This window comes from Saimiri boliviensis, chromosome 2, assembly GCF_048565385.1.
Source record: "Saimiri boliviensis isolate mSaiBol1 chromosome 2, mSaiBol1.pri, whole genome shotgun sequence".
NCBI classification, from domain to species: Eukaryota; Metazoa; Chordata; class Mammalia; order Primates; family Cebidae; genus Saimiri; species Saimiri boliviensis.
This window is the reverse complement of record NC_133450.1, coordinates 125,169,423-125,188,079: the sequence shown is the minus strand read 5'-3', so window position 1 is coordinate 125,188,079 and position 18,657 is coordinate 125,169,423. Positions and strand designations below refer to the sequence as shown.

Sequence of the window (18,657 nt, the reverse complement as noted above, 5' to 3'; positions counted from 1 at the left end):
TTTCCTATAGTGAATTTACTAAGTTCTTGTGAATAGCTTTTTTTTAAAAAAACATTTTCTCACAAAGGGCAATAATTATATTAAATATGATAACTACTTAGATAGTTCCCTCTTCAATGTATTTTATTTGTCTCCCATTTAATTTCGATGGTAGTTAATATTTTCCTGCAGCTAATATTTCTGAAAATAATACATGCCCAGCATTTTGTGAATGTGTTCTTGTTCTTTTAAAGTATTCTGAATTTTACCCACCAACATATAAAGTAGCTGTAATATTTTGGTGTTCTGATTCTTATTACAAATTAACCCCAAATTTTCTTTTACCATAGGCAAAGAAAGAACCATTCAATAATTAATCAAAAGAGAGTAAATACCACACTTTAATCAAATATCTTTAGTCATAATAAGACTAAATTCTACAGTATCAACAGTTCTTTCTTTAAACATGCAGTCTGGCCATGTTGCCCAGGCTGAACTCAAACTTCTAGGCTCAAACCATCCTCCCAACTCAGCCTCCCAAGTAGCTAGAACTGCAGGCACCTAGCTAGTATACTTATATCTAAGAACATACTGGGGCAGAATTGGGTGCAATCTGGTGAAACCTCAAATATGAGTAAGCCAAGTAACAGAAAATTCAGCTAAAGTTTCATTTTGATAGCTGACCAACAATTTCTTACCCAGAAAATGGGGCTCTGGGCCGATGAAGAAGATAGGTTCTCAAGATTCAGGAGAAAATTCAGAAATGACATCTACTGAGTTTATACATGATGAATATATAACACTAGCTGTCTTGGGAGAGTTGGAAGAAACTTATCAATGACACTGTGGGCGTCCTTCCGTATGTATCAAAAATGCAACTGTGGTCACTGAAAATTAATTAAAAAGCAATTTTTCTACTTCTTGCTTAAAATATATAATACAACTATAATTGTGTGATATGTTGAAACAGGAGATCCTTCACAGAAGCAAATTTACCGGATCTAATTAAAGCTAATTTTGGAAAACAAACATGCAAATGACTTAAAATAACCATCTAATTTTATCAAATTATTAATTCAATTTACCATCATCAGTAACTGTTGTGGCACTAAAACATATTCTCTCTTGCCTTTGCTAAATACACCTTTTTATCTCTCTCTACATAACACTGTCCAATTAGTAATCTCATAAAAACAATGAGAAGAAATCATTATTTCCACGAATAATGCCTGTTTTAAAATTCAACATTTTATGTATACTAACATTGCTCATAGTCCTGAATAAATTAAAAGAAAACCCTTTGTGAAAGTGGAAGTACTTGGCAGTTTAACTGCCTGTAATGTGTAAATTTATAACGTTTTCCTGACATTTAATCACATCATAACTTAATGTACTCATCAAAAGCTTACTGATAAAGTTGAAAATTAAAGTTGTACTTTCTTTTACAGTTTTTATTTTACTTTTTAAATAACAGCTAACAGTCTGATAAAAATCAGAGAACATTTTACAACATAAATTTAGACTTACTTGCTGGCCCTAAAACATAAACATTATCATTAGGAAGTGAGAGTGATGAAGTTTGTTATAAAATTAAATGATCCAAGTATAAAAACAGTTTAATTTTTTATGATACTTCTTATGCCCAGAAAAGAAAAACTGGCACATGACTTTTATCAAGGTACAAAGTAGAAACAAATTTACCCATTATGATTAGGGTATTCCTATGATACAGATCCTATTAAGCCATTGCTATTAATTCTGCTTTCACTTTTAATTGCTTAATTTCAAAACATTATTGTAAATAATACAAGCTACAAGCTGTTCTTCTAGCAAATATTTATGATTATAATAGGAACTAAAAGTTCTTTAAACACTTGACAATTGTAAGATGAAATTGATAGCAAAATAGGTTAGAAAGAGGGCACTTGGCTCGGCTCTTGCAGAAACGATACACTGTGAACTTAAATTTTTAACACTCTAAGTACAGATGCTGCTCAAGTTATGGTGGTGTTACTCCTGCATAACCCTATCCTATGATCTTTTCAACTTACAGTGGGTTTATCTGGACATAACCCATCTTAAGTCAAGGAGACTAGTGAATGTCTATCACTTTTGCACCATAATACGATTGAAAATCATTAAGTTGCACGATCATAAGTTGGAGATTGTCTCTAGTAGTTAAGTTCTGTTGAAAAAGCATATCGATAAAGTTCGTACTTACTTTGCAGAGGCAAAGTGTTTCTAAGACACTGTAACTCTAGTTCCTCTGTCCATTCCAACCTTGGAAGCATCTGCTTCATTTCACAGTTTCCATTCTCTGCCCCGGACACTGGTTGACTATTGACTGGTATCTTTCCCAAACTCTTCATGTGTTGTTGAACTTCCGCCAAGAGAACAGCCTGTATTGCTTCAGTTACCTGTAAGGCATTTTTTAAATGAATCATTTCTAGTATTATTACAAATGCTTGTGTATGTTGCAAAAAATCCAAAGCCTGGAATTTAAATTTGAGCAGGTTTCCATAAACGGTAACTTTCCATTCTTCTAGATTAAGCATCCACAACAACTGAAATGTGGGGAGCAACAACTGGCACCCAGACTCTCATATTGCTTTTTTTGCAATGCAAGAGATTCTAGAAGGATACTTAGGAGGCATTTTTAAGTCCAGAATGCTAACCTTTACACTGAGACAAAAAGGAGTTTTCAATTATTTTTCCTATTTTCATTTGCACCAGAAGATAAAGAAAATTCATTTGAATTTATTCTATTGCTCTTAGACAAGGTTAGATCCTCAAGCTACATTTAGCTCCAAAGCATTATTTAACTAAAAACACTGCCTTTAAACTATGTTTAATACAGGAAATTAAAGAAATGACTTTAATAATAAATCTTACTAAATTGTGTGTATGCCTATGTGGTTTTATATAGATTAAAGTATTGCAAGTCATGTCTTCCACTTGCTGTGTATGCCCAAAGACCTGTGGTTGGAAGGAGGGGGAAAGGAACACTTGCCATAGGACACCTAACCAAATTCTGCATTTTTAAAATGAAGAATCTGGGGGATGACACCTCTAGGTTACACACACTTGGTGGTCAGACCTTCTGATTCCTGATTCTATGTTTTTTGAAGTCCATGTCTACTCAAGATTCTATATTCTCTGCTCTCAGTGCAAAGCTAGGAACAGTTTCCTAGACCTCTTCCTGATAAAAGATGAGGTAAGGTCTAGCAGTTAGGTAGAGCCTAAGGAAGGCCAGGAGCTGAATTAGGAAGAGAAAAGAAAGAACACTGCTGATATAGACAAACTGGGGACATCTTCCCATTACCCTTCTCTGGCCAACAGTTAAACCTTTCATATACCTACATCCCAGTGCCTTTCATCTAGCCTCATTCCAGTGCCACATCATATATATTTCCCCTCAGAAGTCTGCCCTCTGTCAAACCGACCCATGTTCCACATTTGCCACTGCCTCTGTCCATTACTCCCAGTCTACGCATAAGCATGTCTAGATCTAGGGATATGGGACCTCACTGAGAGTGGTGACCTAGAGATGCTTTGGCCAAAAACTGAACATATATTTATGTAAGCATTTACTCAGTCTCTTTTGTATGTCATGGTAGCATGTGAGACCTTCAGGTTCCAGGGACATGCAGGGAGCTTATTATGATGGCAGATATTTGCTGGGTCAGAGAAGCTGGCCTCTGACTTTTAAACATAGGAAGCTTCCTGAGAATACTGGAGCAGCTTTCTGATTGCTGATTATTCCCCTGTCCTTGTCCAGCCCAAACTCATATGTTTGATTAAGGAGTGAAGAAGGCTTATGAATGGTAGAATATCACTGTTGTATACCATGCGTACTAACCTGTAGTACTGCCTAATTCAATACAAGTGAATGGTGCTTACTCATGAATATCATGTAATGAGATATTTAACATCAGAGTATCAGTTATATGCCATTAATCTAAGATATACTTAGCATATCATGATGGTGAATAATGCCTATTTACATCTCCCATATGAGACAAACCTGATTGACACAGTGAAACCCCATCTCTATAAAAAATGCAAAAATTAGGCAGGCTCAGTGGTGTGTACCTGTAGTCCCAGCTCTCAGGAGGCTGATAGAGAAGGATTGCTTGAACCCAGGAGGCAAGAGGTTGCAGTGAGCACAGATCACACCACTGCACTCCAGCCTTAGTGACAGAGCTGGTATATATATACCAGTTCTGATATATAGATATGTGATGAAACATATGTTAATCTCTTAACAATCATCTATGTATTTCTAACATACACTGCTATATAAATATATCATATTGGTAAACCATGCTGATTTATGTGTATCACAATGATGGGATATACTGTATTATTTATTCATTATGAACAATTTTGTAACACTGAACTAATTTCATTTTAACTTTGTCATACATGTTATTTGATAGCACTGATTCCATGACATGGCTGATGTGGTAGAATGAACTCGGGTTTATAAATGAAAAGGTTTGCATTTCCAATTCAACTGTGACAGTTACTACAAATCCAACCTTTGACAAGTCACGAACTTCTCTGACTCTTCATATTCTAAGTCTGTGATACTGAGAGAAATTAGAATAAGAGCTTTCAATAACAGAATACTGCATGGAAATTACTCTTTCTATACTTATAAATTAAGGAGGGTATTGGAGGACATCCTAAGACCTACAAGGTGTCCAGACTATGTCATATCCCTTAGAATGGGTAGTTCGCCTTCACTGGGCTTATGACTGTCCTCTCAACCTGAGATGCTTATCACCCCAGAAACATGCCCACAATTGTGATCTAAAGTGTCATGTCTCCCACTGAATATAATATCCTATACAACTTGGACAATAATTCTTTCTTAAAAATATATAGGAATTTATGTAATTTCACTTAACATTTCTAATTATTTGATTTGCATGTCATGACTTCAGTTTAACTGTTTTTTTAACATAGTTGTCACCAAAAATGCATATTATAAGAGTAATAATATGAATATCATCAAGAAACAAGAGGAACAGAAATAACAATAGAATAAAATAGATTAACTATGATGACTGGGGTACTCAGTGCCACAACAGTTAAAGTGAATACTGAATGCAATCCAATTGGAAAGAAATTCAAAATATACATTTAAATCAGTGTGAGATGAGAGAAAGGCTGTGTCTTCTAAGTATGTGATAATGGTATTATAGTATCTGGAATAGATTAGGCACTAAATAAATACTAGAAGAATTGAAACAGATTTGTAGATATTCAAAAATAAACTGTGGAAAGTATAATTTATTGATAGTTTATAACTATCAATACTTGAGTCTCTCTATGAATGTAGTAGATAGATTTTACAGGTAGTCAATAGAAATAGAATTTTCTCCAACAAAATATAAAATATTTATATGGCATTTAATATAACTTTGTAATTTTAATAATGAGCTACAATTGAGCTCTATGGCTATAAAACTGTCTTCCCAATGTATATAAATAAATTTCTTCCAAAAGGTAGATATACAAGTATAAAAGAATCATATTCTTTTATGAGGCAATGTGCAGAGATTAAAAATAAGATTTACAAACTCATTGACTAGAAAGAGTCAGCTACGAATCTGGAATATATGCTTATTAACTAAAAGTATTACTGAGTCATAGGCAAGCTAAAAATTTTAGTGGTGTTCTATTAACACCTCAGAAGAGCAAAATACTGTAAAATAGTATACAGCATCATGAAGATGCATAAGAACCCATGTGTTCTGCTTGTTTCTTCCAATGTCTAGTGTTTTTGTTATAAAAACATTTTCCCCAACACTCTACTCATGCTGGCCTTTCATGTCTTCGTATTTTCAGATAGAGGGGGGTATCCATGAACCACAGCAGCAAAAAAGAACTCTTCCAATAACTTCGTGAATGTGAACTATATCATACCTGCACAGACTGGTCTCTCCAACAGGAAATTAGCTTCAAAAGTGAAAGGTCAGCCTCAGGCACATGAGATGCATTCTTTCCTAGAAACACACAGAACACATTTATATCTTGAGAGTATTAAAAATGGATAATAGCTCTTAACATGGGCTGCATAGTAGAATCACCTGGGAAGCTTTTGGCCAAGTTAAATCTTCCAGAGATTTTTATTTTACGGATCCTGTGATAGAGGTGAGGCAGGCATTAATGCTTTGCCAAAGTACTGCAGATGATATACATGTACAGCCAGAGTCAAGATCTATTGGTGTACATTTATACACACACACGCACACACAATTTATGTGTAATTTTAACAATTATATAACATATTCACATCAAATCCAATTGATTTTTTGCAGCTTAGACGCACTTTTGTTCATTTTGCTGACCCAAGACAGATCACCAAATCTTACAGTTCCTTACTCATACAAATTCTGAAATTCTACTCTGCCGTGAATTAGTCTGTATCACATGTAAAATCAAAATAAAAGACTTTTTTTTTTTTTTTTTTAAATTTGTCCTTACCCAGCTATATCACTCTGATGAATAGGTAGAGCACTAATGTTTTAATTTGACTCATTCTGTTAACATATTGTTTCTTTTCTGTTTGCCCTCTCCAATGTCCTTGCTATCTATTTGCCTTAATGTTCAGTGTGAAATTTTAAGAATGAGCCAGAGCTTGGTCTATGTAAATTGATTCATAGAGTGTCCAGCAGTTCCCTACACAAAAAAGCATTTAATAAGTGCCTTTTCATTAATTGAAAATGTACCTATAATCATAATGAACAATCGATGATATAAGGCTTTCTGATGGCCAAAGTCTGTTATCTAAGTGCCAGATTGTGAGACTGAGATAGGGAAGAATGGTAAGGGCCTGTGCAAACAGAAAAGTTGTTACTATAATTGTCTATTTAAATTAATATATTGATATATGTTTGACATTGTGGCATCAAAGGCATCAACTATTTAAATTAGCATTTGTCTGATAAACTTTTCATCAAATCACTATTTTATATTAATATGTGAGATACCGATCTGCATATAAATATATATTTACCACATTACTAGTCAAGGAAAATGTAATGGAAGGTATTGTATACAATTCAGTTTGAGAACATTCAAGTAATATATAAGAAACTTCTGACCAATTATTTATATATTTTTTCCTAATGGAGCATTTAATATAAAAGCAAAATGACCAGAAACAGTATATAAAACATGTAAGCATGGTAGAAGATTATGACTTTGACAAGTTTTCCATTTCTTCATGAACACAGAGGGTAAGGGAAAATTTTCTTTTGATCTCCTTTTTTCCTCCCTCTCCTACTTTGTTGACCTTGTGACTCAACCATCAATGATAAGTATTGGTCTCAACTGTAACTACTTACTTACATCATGGGGTACTTCACAGCACACTTTAATGTGATGTTAAAATTTTAATATGTGATGGAAATGAGAGCCAACTTGTCTTGGCAATGTCAGCAAGCTAAAGAATTAATTGCAACTTGAGGGGTAAAGATAAAAAGAAAATATCCCAGGCTTACCAATATTATTCAGTCACCATTCGTGCTGACAGAAGTGAGTGCTGGTTCCTATCAATCTTTTAGATGAACACTTCAGAGTATTATTTTATTCTTCAGGATTTGGCTTTATAAAATTAATACCATGAAGTCAATACTTCCTCTTTTTTTTTTAAACCTTTCTTCTTCCTATGATTTTTTGAAAAACGCGTTTCCCTAGTTCTTACCTGAATTTTAAATGCTGTAAGTGCCAACCTAAATTTCAGAGAGATGATTCTATGCTAACAGTGGTTGCTTAGGCTGTTTGACTGGGGCAGCCATAGGAAAAGCAGGGGCCTTCTTGATTGTGGTTAGTAATCCTCTGTCTTTGCAGAAACACTTACATTGAATATTAAATTCCAATCACCTTCCCAGTTACCAGTGCTAAAAAAGTGAAAGGAAAACTGGGTAGCTAACCCTAAGAAGGGTGACTACCTATGGAGAAAGGAGGCAACCCAGACTGGGTCCATTTAGAGGGAATACTATCTGTAATCATAAATGTGAGAAGTGGCCTGACGCAGTAGACAGGAAATGGGGTTAGGAATCAGATTTGGATTGGCATGCAGGACCGTCTACTGAATAGCTGTTTGCCTATGAGTCATCTAACTTCCTTGACCTCCATTTTTTTGAGGGTAAAATACAGATGCTGCCTTCTACTGTGCAGGGTTCTTTTTACATTAAATGAGATAATATATGTGAAACCATATTCTTGAAACATACTAAGCACTAGATAATTGGAAGCTCTTAATACATGCTCACTTAAACATACTCTTTTTTTTTTTTTTTTTTAAGAGTGAGGGTGAGCACTAAGAGATAAGGTCGGATGGAGGTGTGTATGTGATGACACAGGTAGAGTGGCCAGATGGTTTAGCATTTTGTGTGCTATAGTAAGGATGGTGGCTTTTATTTTGAGTGAAACAGAAGCCACTGAAAGGTTGTACATAGAGACGTGAGGTTCTGACTTAGTCCTGAATAATCATTCCTGTTGGTTGGTTGGGAACATAGCGCAGCAGCCAAGAACAGGAGCAGAGAGGTGACCAGGAGCCTCCTGCAGGCATCCAGGCAAGACAGGATGAGTGCTCACAGGGCTGAGGGTGAGGGAAAGGAGGCTGAGGAAGCTGGAGTTGCTGGTGTAGGGGGTGAGAAGCAGTCAGATTCTGGGATACATTCTGAAGGTAGAAGTGACACAATTATCAACAGATTGGAGGTGGGGTATGAGAGAAAGGAAAAGTAAAAAATGATCCCAAAGTTCTTGGCTTATGCCATTAGCAGATGGAAGAATAGAACTGCTGTTTACTGAGATGCCCCAAACTTGGAAAGGCAGGTATGGGAGATAAATTTGCTATGAGGAAATAAGAGAAAATTTAAACACTGAAGTTGTTACTGAGAAGAATACCACCTTCTGAAATTGCAACAATATTATCTAATAATCATTTATTTGCTAATAAAGATAGTGATGCAATAAACTTTCCAATAAAACACAGAATAACTTAACATCTAAGTACTTCTTTTGCTCAAAAGTTTCAAATGTTTAGTCATTTCAAAGATCATTTGAAATCTATGTTTTATAAATATTAAAATCTTATATCTCTGCTTTAAAATTATGTAATGGTAAATCTATGTTTTAAAATGTTTTATAAATGTCACCCACCTCATTTTCTAAATGAGGAAAGTAAGGCCCAGAAAAGCTAAATGACTAGCCTAAAGTCACACAGCTAGTATAATCACAAACATAAATAAATCTATGTTTTATAAATGTTATTTATTTTGACATTGCTAACCAGTTATAGAAAGACTAGTTATTTCCATTCATAAGAAAAAAATCAGATCACATCCATATCGGTAACTCCCTTACCATTTTGTGAGCAATTGTAGAAGCTTGACATATTTAAAATGTCATTCCCAGCACTTCTCACCTTCTTATGTACACATTCCATTCTGAAAGAACTGTTGAAAATAAGATTGACAATATATTACTAAAAACATGAAAAATTCTTTGAGGAAATAAAGATATCGGTACATGACCACTTGAGCAAATTTGGGAATTGAATACAGATTATTTTTAGCAATACCTTTCACACCAATTTCTTTCATGAATCTGATTTCCTCACTTTACTCCCACCTAAAATATTTATCCCAATTGACTTGCAAATCTTAGTTTGCCAGAATTATCTGTGACCTACATATACAGTAGAGGCTTTGCTATTTTAAGTCACATGACTACTGACTAATGCAACAATTAAAAATCCCTAATAGGTTGACATCTGCAAAAAAAATTCTCCTCAGGTACCATCTTGGCCTTACAAAAGTAGATTTTACCCTAGGCCAGTGTTCCAATCATAGGAATCTTCCAAAACTGCCAGGGATGTTCTCTGTAGGCAATTATTTCCTTAAAATTCAGTTAAATCATGCACCCAGTTGTTAAGTGTATGAGGATTTCTCAGTCTTCACAACCACAGTAAAATCTTTGTGAAATGGTCAAATTTGTTGGAAGGATTTGGTGTGGCAAATCCAATATACATTATTTTGATTTCTCAAAAAATAATATCTGGGCTCTGACAGCCAGATCAAATCGGGAGTGGCTGTGGTAGAGAAGCAGTCTCTAATCCTGACAACTTCATTCTATAATTTGTTTCAATGAAGAATTATTTAAACAGTCAACTGATGTGTGACAACATTTGAAAGGCTGTATAATGAAAGGCATACCAAAAGTCTGTAAGCTTCCCTAAAGTACACTGACATCAGACACATCATTTCCATCCCGTAATCTGTATCAGGAATAAACTTAGAATGAAAACCTCTGGCAAACAATTAAGTCCTTCATCTGCTCTGTGGGATTATGATTAGACCAATAAATCAAACTGGTTAGCAGCCTAACTTTTTAAGAATTTGACAATCACCTACACCACCCACCTTATTTTGTAAATGAGGAAAGTAAGGCCCAGAAAAGTGAAGTGACTAGCCCAAAGCCACATTGCTAGTGTAATCTCAAAACTAAAAACAGTTACTACTAAACTGTACTATGTATAAATGAATTACTAAAAGGTATCTTCTATTTTAATATGTCAAAATATAAAAATAAATGGTAAAATTTGACATATGAAATTTTCAATTTTTCCTTTCCTGATGATATAAAATATATATTATCTTAAGTATTTACTTAAATGTTTTTGTTTACACTTAATTCACACCATGTATAATGGATTTCAAGACGTATGTGTGTCTTTGTATACATGTATCTATCTGTCAACTCATTCAACATCTAATACTATGACCTTCTTGGCACATATTATGAGAACAATAAATATCTGTTGAATAAGTGAATTTTTAATCATATAGATTTATTGCCAAATTATACTCCAATTCCAAACAATTAAAAGGGAGATTCTCTTAAATGTGTTTTAAACCAAGAAATGGTTGCATATTTACCCCCTCCCCCACTGGAAAAAAGGGAGAAATGTTAAAGAGCTGAATGTAGCAAATAAGAATTTTTAATATCATAAATTAGAATTTTCAAAATCTCTAGGTATGTCTTACCTGCCAACTCTACATGCCAATTCTAAAGGCATGTTAACTAACTTATTAACTAAAAATAGCCTGCTCAACAAATAAACTAAAGTATTTGACTCTTGTAAAAAATCACAATTATTGTCCAGTCCTCTTGGAATTCCAACCTGATTTGGAAGAGTGGCTGTATATTTATTTGACAAGTCCAAAACTTTCCTGGAAAATAAATTTACTCCTGAACAGTCTTTTATCATTTCAGTATTGCATAAATCCCAACCCGGCAACATCAGTGAGAAATAAGCTTCATTTGAAGCAAGTCCCAAAGAAACGGGACCCTGAAGCTTTAAAATATTGAGGTGCTTAATACAAAGATAATCTAAATCTTTATCCACTCCCCATGGCAAAAGGCAAGACAAAAACAATTTAGCTGTGTCTATTGTGAGACTGGCATCTACTTTTTTTGATGGCTTAGGCTGCATTTTTTTGGAGATCTTCATTTTCTTCTGCCTTTTAATGACATCATTTTCTTCTGAAAATTTGATGGTGTTATCTCCTTGGGCCAGGCTTTCAGTAGTAGGCTTGGCTTGTGCCTCTGCTGAGAGAGGACCACAGGCAGTTTTACTTTTTCTCAGTGTCAGTGTCTTCTTCTCCACCGTGCTCTTGGCTCTTCTCAGGACCTCACCACCACAGAATGAACTGGAAGAGTCAACATCTCTGAGTGGAGTTGGTAGCAAAAGTTCAACAAGGTTTTCCAGATCAAATAGAAGAATATGAAAGCCTACGTTACTCCATTTTATCTTCACAGGCAAGACACTGAAAGGTCTTGGAAAAAATTTGACATCAGCCACCTAAGGGGACAAAAATATTTGTGTCAAAGTTCTTGCTTATTAAGTGATTTCATTGAATATTCCATGATTTTTATAAAGGATTAAATTGCAGTACAGCTAAAGGCAAATAATTTCAAATTTTTTGTCTTAGCTCTAAAAATTCCTCTCTAAATATATTCTAACATCCTTTGAAAACTTCTATTTTCCTACATTTTGTTTTTCCACTAAGTAAAATGAATTATATATATCGCTGGTATGAGATGGGACTAGATTAACATCCTTTAATATACACTCTCACATTATATGAAAAAAAAATACTTGCACACCCTCGATTATAGCAGTACAATTTGCAATTGCAAAAATGTGGAACCAACCCAAAAGTCTACCAATCAACAAGTGGATGAAGAAACTGGTGTGTGTGTGTGTATATATATATATATATATATATATATATATATATAATACTACATATGGTATGTATTCTATTATACCATATGATATATATGATAAGATACTACTCTGCCATAAAAAGGAATGAATTAATGGCATTCACAGTGACCAGGTGAGATTGGTGACTATTATTTTAAGTTAAGTAACTCAGGAATGGAAAACCAAATATCGTATGTTCTCACTCATAAGTGGGAGCTAAACTATAAGAATGCAAAGGCATAAGAATGACACAGTGGACTTTGGGGACTCAGGGGGAATGGTGGGGAGGGGATGAGGCATAAAATACTACAACTTGTGTGCAGTGTATACTGCTTGCATGATGGGTGCACCAAAATCTCACAAATCACTACAAAAGCACTTAATTATGTAACCAAACACCACCTGTTCCCCAATAACCTGTGGAAATAATTAAAAAAAAACCTATCATCAAAGTGAAGACACAACCTATAGAATGGGAGAAATTTTTTTGCAGTCTATCGATTTGACAAAGGTCTAATATCCAGAATCTATAAGGAACTTAAATTTACAAGAAGAAAACAAACGACCCCATTAAAAAGTGGGAAAAAGGATATGAACAGACACTTCTCAACAGAAGACATTCATGTGGCCAACAAACATATGAAAAAAAGCTCATAATCACTGATGATTAGAGAAATGCAAATCCAAACTGCAATAAGATACCATCTTATGCAAATCAGAATGGTGATTAAAAAGTCAAGAAACAACAGATAATAGCAGGGCTGTGGAACAATAGGAACAGCTTTTACCCTGTTGGTGGACATGTAAATTTGTTCAACAAGTGTGGTGTTTCCATAAAGACCTGGAACCAGAAATGCCATTTGACCCAGCAGTCCCATTATTGGGTATATACCCATAGGAATATAAATCATTCTATTATAAAGACACATGCACGTGTTGTGTTTATTGCAGCACTAGTCACAATAGCAAAGATAAGGAATCAACCCAAATGTTCATCAGTGATAGACTGGATAAGGAGAATGTGGAACATATACACCATTGAATACTATGCAGCCATAGAAAAGAATGAGATGTGTCATTTGCAGGGTGAGTGGATGGAAGTGAAAGCCATTATCCTCAGCAAACTAATGGGAACAAAAACCCAGATACCCCATGTCCTCATTTATAAGGAGAAGCTGAAAAATGAGAACTCTTGGACTCAGGAATGTGAAAACATACACTGGGGGTTGTCTGTGGAGGGAGCAGGAGAAGGGAGAGCATCAGGATAAATAGCTAATGCATGTTGGCCTTAACAACTAGGTGATGGGTTTTGACAGGTACAGCAAACCACCATGGTACAAGTTTGCCTATGTGACAAACCTGTACCTCCTGCACATGTATCCCAGAACTAAAATTAAAATAAAGAAAGAAATATGTCATACTTTCTTCATTTATCCAATCCATTGTTGATGGGCACCTAGGTTGATTCCATGCCTTTGCTATTGTGGATAGTGCTGCAGTGAACACACAAGAACATAGGTCTTTTTGGTAGAACTTTATTTTCTTTTGAATATATATCCAGTAATGGGATTGCTGGGTCAAACGGTAGTTCTTTAAATTCTTTGAGAAATCTCCACACTGCTTTCCACAGTAGGTGAACTAATTTACATTCCCACCAAGTATAAGCATACACTGGATACATTCCCACTTATAAGTATACACAGTATAAGTATCCCATTTATTCTGTGGCCTCACCAGCATCTATCGTTTTTGATGTTTAATCATAGCCATTCTGACTGATGTGAGATGGTAACTCATTGTAGAGCTGCATTTCTATGATGGCTAGTGATGTTGAGCATTTTTTCATATGTTTGTTGGCCACTTGTATGTCTTCTTTTGAGAAGTGTATGCTCATGTCTTTTCCCATTTTTAGTGGAGTTATTTATTTTTTACTTGTTCAGTTGTTTACATTCCCAGTAGATTCTGGCTAGTAGACCTCTGTTGGATGCATATGAGAAGACCTCTGAAGTGATGGCTAGAAGAAGGGTAAGAAGATAGGCATACAGCGTTAACTAAGAAAATTTCAGAATGGCTGTCAGGTAGAATATGGGAATGTAGAGACTGAGCTACACAGAAGACATGAGAGCCAGATTACATAAAACTGTATAACCTCTACTGAGTACTAAATGTATTCTAAAAATAGTTATGACTCTTGAAGGGGAATTTAGGCAAAGAAGTCACCTACTCACAAACTATAGCTGTGGTTTCTTCTGGATTACTGCTTAATTAAGCAGGCTAAAGGCAGAGTTCTACCCTCCTATGCACTCTCACTTCCTCAAAGCTATAATCTCTGTCTCACCATGTAATCTCCTCAACTTCAGGGCCAATCAAAATCATAGCAATTATTTGAGCAATATTTCTCGTTCTCCTCTTCTTATTTTGTGATCCACACAGCCACAATAGGCCTAGTGCACTACCATAAGCAAAAATCCAAAATTTCTGTTCCTAAATATGGTTTACCTTATCTAAGAAGCAATGGAATATATTATATTATTTAAAAATCATAAATGTTATTCCAAATTTATTTAACATACAACAGAGTTGGTTTCCATTTAAAAAACAAGTCCATTAGATTACAAATATAAATTATTATTTTTTAATGTATTAAAATTATTAAATATAATTCCAGCCAGAAATCACTGTTTGAAACTTTAGGAAGTATATGTTAAAAGTCTTATTACCAAAGGGCCTTGAAAACATAGTGACAATTATTTTGGATGTAAGTAACACAGAAAAATGAGAATAAATGCTAATAGTATTTTCTGAGTTTTTACATTTTATAGATTGGGCAGACACAATATTCAGTAATGTTTACCAAAGGCTGTAGGAAATCTTAACTTTATTTTCATGCTACCTATGAGCAATGCATTTCACAGACAAAAATTCTATTAAAAGTACCATGCTAAATGCAAAAATACAAATATGATTATATTAATTTTAGAATGATAAAATATATCTAAAACATAATTCTAACGAAAGTGTTTTGGAAACATTCATCAATCTGATTGCAATTTTTAGAAGTCTAGAACAAGTAATTAAATGCAACAGGTATTTCATCTTATCTATGCCACTGCAAAAATGTGAAGACTAAATATAAATTTTATGTGATTGGTTTACATGTTGTTTATAAAATGCTATCTGATTGCCTGACAGATAATTCTGTAACATGTGAATTCCAGGAATTGGATCATACAGAAGGTTCTGGTATTTTCCTCAAAATCATCACTTTAACTACTACTTTTTGAAATCCCAGGTTGAAGAAAGAGAGGAGATATTGTTTACAATTGGTACAGCAAGAGGTTGGCACTAAAGGACAATCCATTCCAACCTCTGAACTTTGGAGAGTCTGGGAGTAAAATAATGCTGATACATCTACATGTGAATGCTATAAACAGCAGGTGGGAGTAGGCAAAGGCACAGAGGTTGAATTCTTTGTCTGAAGTAGAAAGGCTGGGAAAAGCTACTTAGTCTGAAAGTCTGCCAGTAGAATCCCAGATGGCTGGCAGGCTGAATTTATTCCTCTGCTACCCACAAGAGCCCAGAATAATTAAAACCAAAGTCAACCACACAAAATTCAAACTGTAAGAAATCCAAAGTACATATAAAAAGGAAAAACAAAAAGGACCAATTGTTCAGACAAAAAAAAAAAATACGTGTGAAAGTACAAGTCTAACACTTTTATCTGAAGAACAAAAAAGTATATTGCTTTATTTTCCTTTTCCTTCAGCCTACTATGTTTCTCTTGTGCTTTCTTCTTCCTTTTCCCCCTGATTCAGAAACACAAAATGGTTAAAACAAGACTGATTTTACTCCTGGCTTTGGATCCCCCACTGAGTTTGTTATGAAATATTTGACCCCTGCCTAAGTTACTACAACCATAAAATAGCTTGGATAAGACTGATGCTTAAAACTGCCTTCATCTTCTCTCTTTTATGACTTCATACAGTAACACTTAAATATAAATATTTAAATACAAAGTGAAGAAATATAGGCAGCAGCTGCTAAAACATTTTAGATATTTCCTTATGTTCCAGAGTGGAGAATTTTGAAATTGTCTAATTTGATTCGTTCTCCTTACACTAAAGGGAAATGAAAGAGAAGGGAAATGACTTGTTCAAAGTTACCAATCTGGCAAATAGCCCAACCAGGATTCCCAAGTCTGCTTTTCCAATCTATTCTACTGATGACATTATCCACTTAAATTCTTCAAAGAATGAAATAATATTTTCTATTTATTATTTTTTAAACATATAAGGGTCTTTATTAGCTAAACATTCATTTTACAATACACCACAGTCACTGAGCTGTATAAGGAAGGAAAAGTCGTCATCATGTGAAAACGTTCACTAATGAACTAATCACATATAAAATTAGTACCTAAACACTCCTTGCATTATAACATAAACACCCAGCCCCATCTTTTAGACTTGAACCAGTTATCTGATGATGCAATTCAGTGGTAGATAGCAAATACTGTTAAAGATGCAGGATTATGCCAACAGCGACAGCAGAACTCTGACTCATAACCAATGACATTGACAAATAAGGATGTAGCAGAGGAAACCAGGTAACTTGAGGAAACTAACTCAGATGCTTCAAATGAAAAATGTTTTAAGGTTAAGTATGTAAGGAGGACTGTGGAAAGCTTGATTATCCTTCAAATTCTTTTCTAGAATAAAACTCCTTATTCTTAGTGAAATTCAAACATGAAATAAAAGATGATGTATCATGCACTATACAGTTTAATTAGAAAAAAACGCACAAAACAAAACTCACTCATTACATAGTCATTTAAAGAATTAGTGCCTAATTGCAATCATAATCTAAATTTTCCTCAATATAAATAAGCTATGTTATTTTTCATTATTAATTTCATTTTTAAGTTAAAAATAAAATGCTTTTAAAAAATCCCCTTAAGAGTCCTCCATTGAGCTAACTCATCAGATTAATCCCGTGCTCTCCAGTCCCTCTGACCACCAGTATATTGCTTTCTATTTTCTGCATTCTACTCATAGCAACTGAAATATTTACTTTCCAGTAATTTCAATTCTCTGTTCTCAACCTTCTTTTCTCATTTGTGCTTATCAAATTAATTGCATATTTTAATAAGCTATGCAAATATTAAATAATTCTGTGTATATAATTCAGTTCCTAAGAAAATGAAGTGTAGTAATCTAAAAGACCCGATGGTGATAAATGAGTCACCATTTTAAAATTGCTGTCTGATTAGGTAGAGATGATGTATTATAGCAGATTGAAAAATAATCATAAAAGTATCAAAGGAATCTGCATTATAGTTACTCCACAAGTTTCTAAATTACCTTACCTCTACATTTTAAGTAAATAAAAGCTATGAGTCATAGCTGAACCATTAGGAAGGTAGTTTATGCAGAGAAAAAATTAGGAAATTTAAAGTATGAATCTATACTCAAGGGAAAGTACCTCCATCAGAAGATTTATGACAATGGAAGTTTTTCTTTTTTTTTTTTTAAGAAAGAAAGGAAAGAAGGAAGGAAGAAAAGAAAGAGAAAGAAAGAAAGAAAAGAAAGAAAGAAAGAAGAAGAGAAAGAGGGAGAGAGAACAGGAGTCTTGCTCTATTGCCCAGGCTGGAATGCAATCTAAAAATGAGTATTAAAAACCTCTTTTATGCCAGTAAGTGTGCTTGACAATGGGGACAGGAAGGAATGAGGGAGGAAGATAACAAACAAGCGACCAACCAATATTTCACTTAAACCTGTGAAATGCTATGCATTTGCTGAGGAGTGCTTTACTTCAAATTAAGTGATCACTTACAGAGTAGGTGTGATGTGGTGCTGAGAAGAATGTACATTCTGTAGATTTGGGGTGGAGAGTTCTGTAAATGTCTATTAGGTTTGCTTGTTCCAGGTCTGAATTCAAGTGCTGAATATCCTTGTTAATTTTCTGTCTCGTTGATCTATCTAATATTGACAGTGGGATGTTAAAGTCTCCCACTATTATTGTGTGGGAGTCTAAGTCTCTTTGTAAGTCATTAAGAACTTGCCTTACGAATCTGGGTGCTCCTGTATTGGGTGCATATATACTTAAGATAGTTAGCTCTTCTTGTTGCATTGATCCTTTTACCATTATGTAATGTCCTTCTTTGCCTCTTTTGATCTTTGTTGCTTTAAAGTCTATTTTATCAGAGATGAGAATTGCAACTCCTGCTTTTTTTTTTTGCTCTCCATTTGGTTGGTAAATCTTCCTCCATCCCTTCATTTTGAGCCTTTGTGTATCCTTGCAAGTAAGATGGGTTTCCTGGATACAGCACACCAATGGGTTTTGGCTTTTTATCCAATTTGCCTGTCTGTGTCTTTTGATTGGGGCAT

At 34.5% G+C, this 18,657-nt stretch overlaps 1 protein-coding gene across 7 annotated transcripts in view; it reads right to left on the bottom strand.

The window, feature by feature from the left end:
* The window catches only part of WDR72 (WD repeat domain 72), a 236,366-nt gene that overhangs the window by 75,502 nt on the left and 142,207 nt on the right, over positions 1 to 18,657 (bottom strand). For all 7 annotated transcript variants that reach the window (XM_074394220.1, XM_074394219.1, XM_039462965.2 and 4 more), the window contains 4 exons: positions 11,046 to 11,863; positions 9,364 to 9,455; positions 5,914 to 5,993; positions 2,201 to 2,396 (listed from right to left, as the gene is read on the bottom strand). In XM_074394220.1, the coding sequence (XP_074250321.1) occupies positions 2,201 to 2,396; positions 5,914 to 5,993; positions 9,364 to 9,455; positions 11,046 to 11,863 (1,186 nt within the window). The remainder of the gene's footprint in view (positions 1 to 2,200; positions 2,397 to 5,913; positions 5,994 to 9,363; positions 9,456 to 11,045; positions 11,864 to 18,657) is intronic.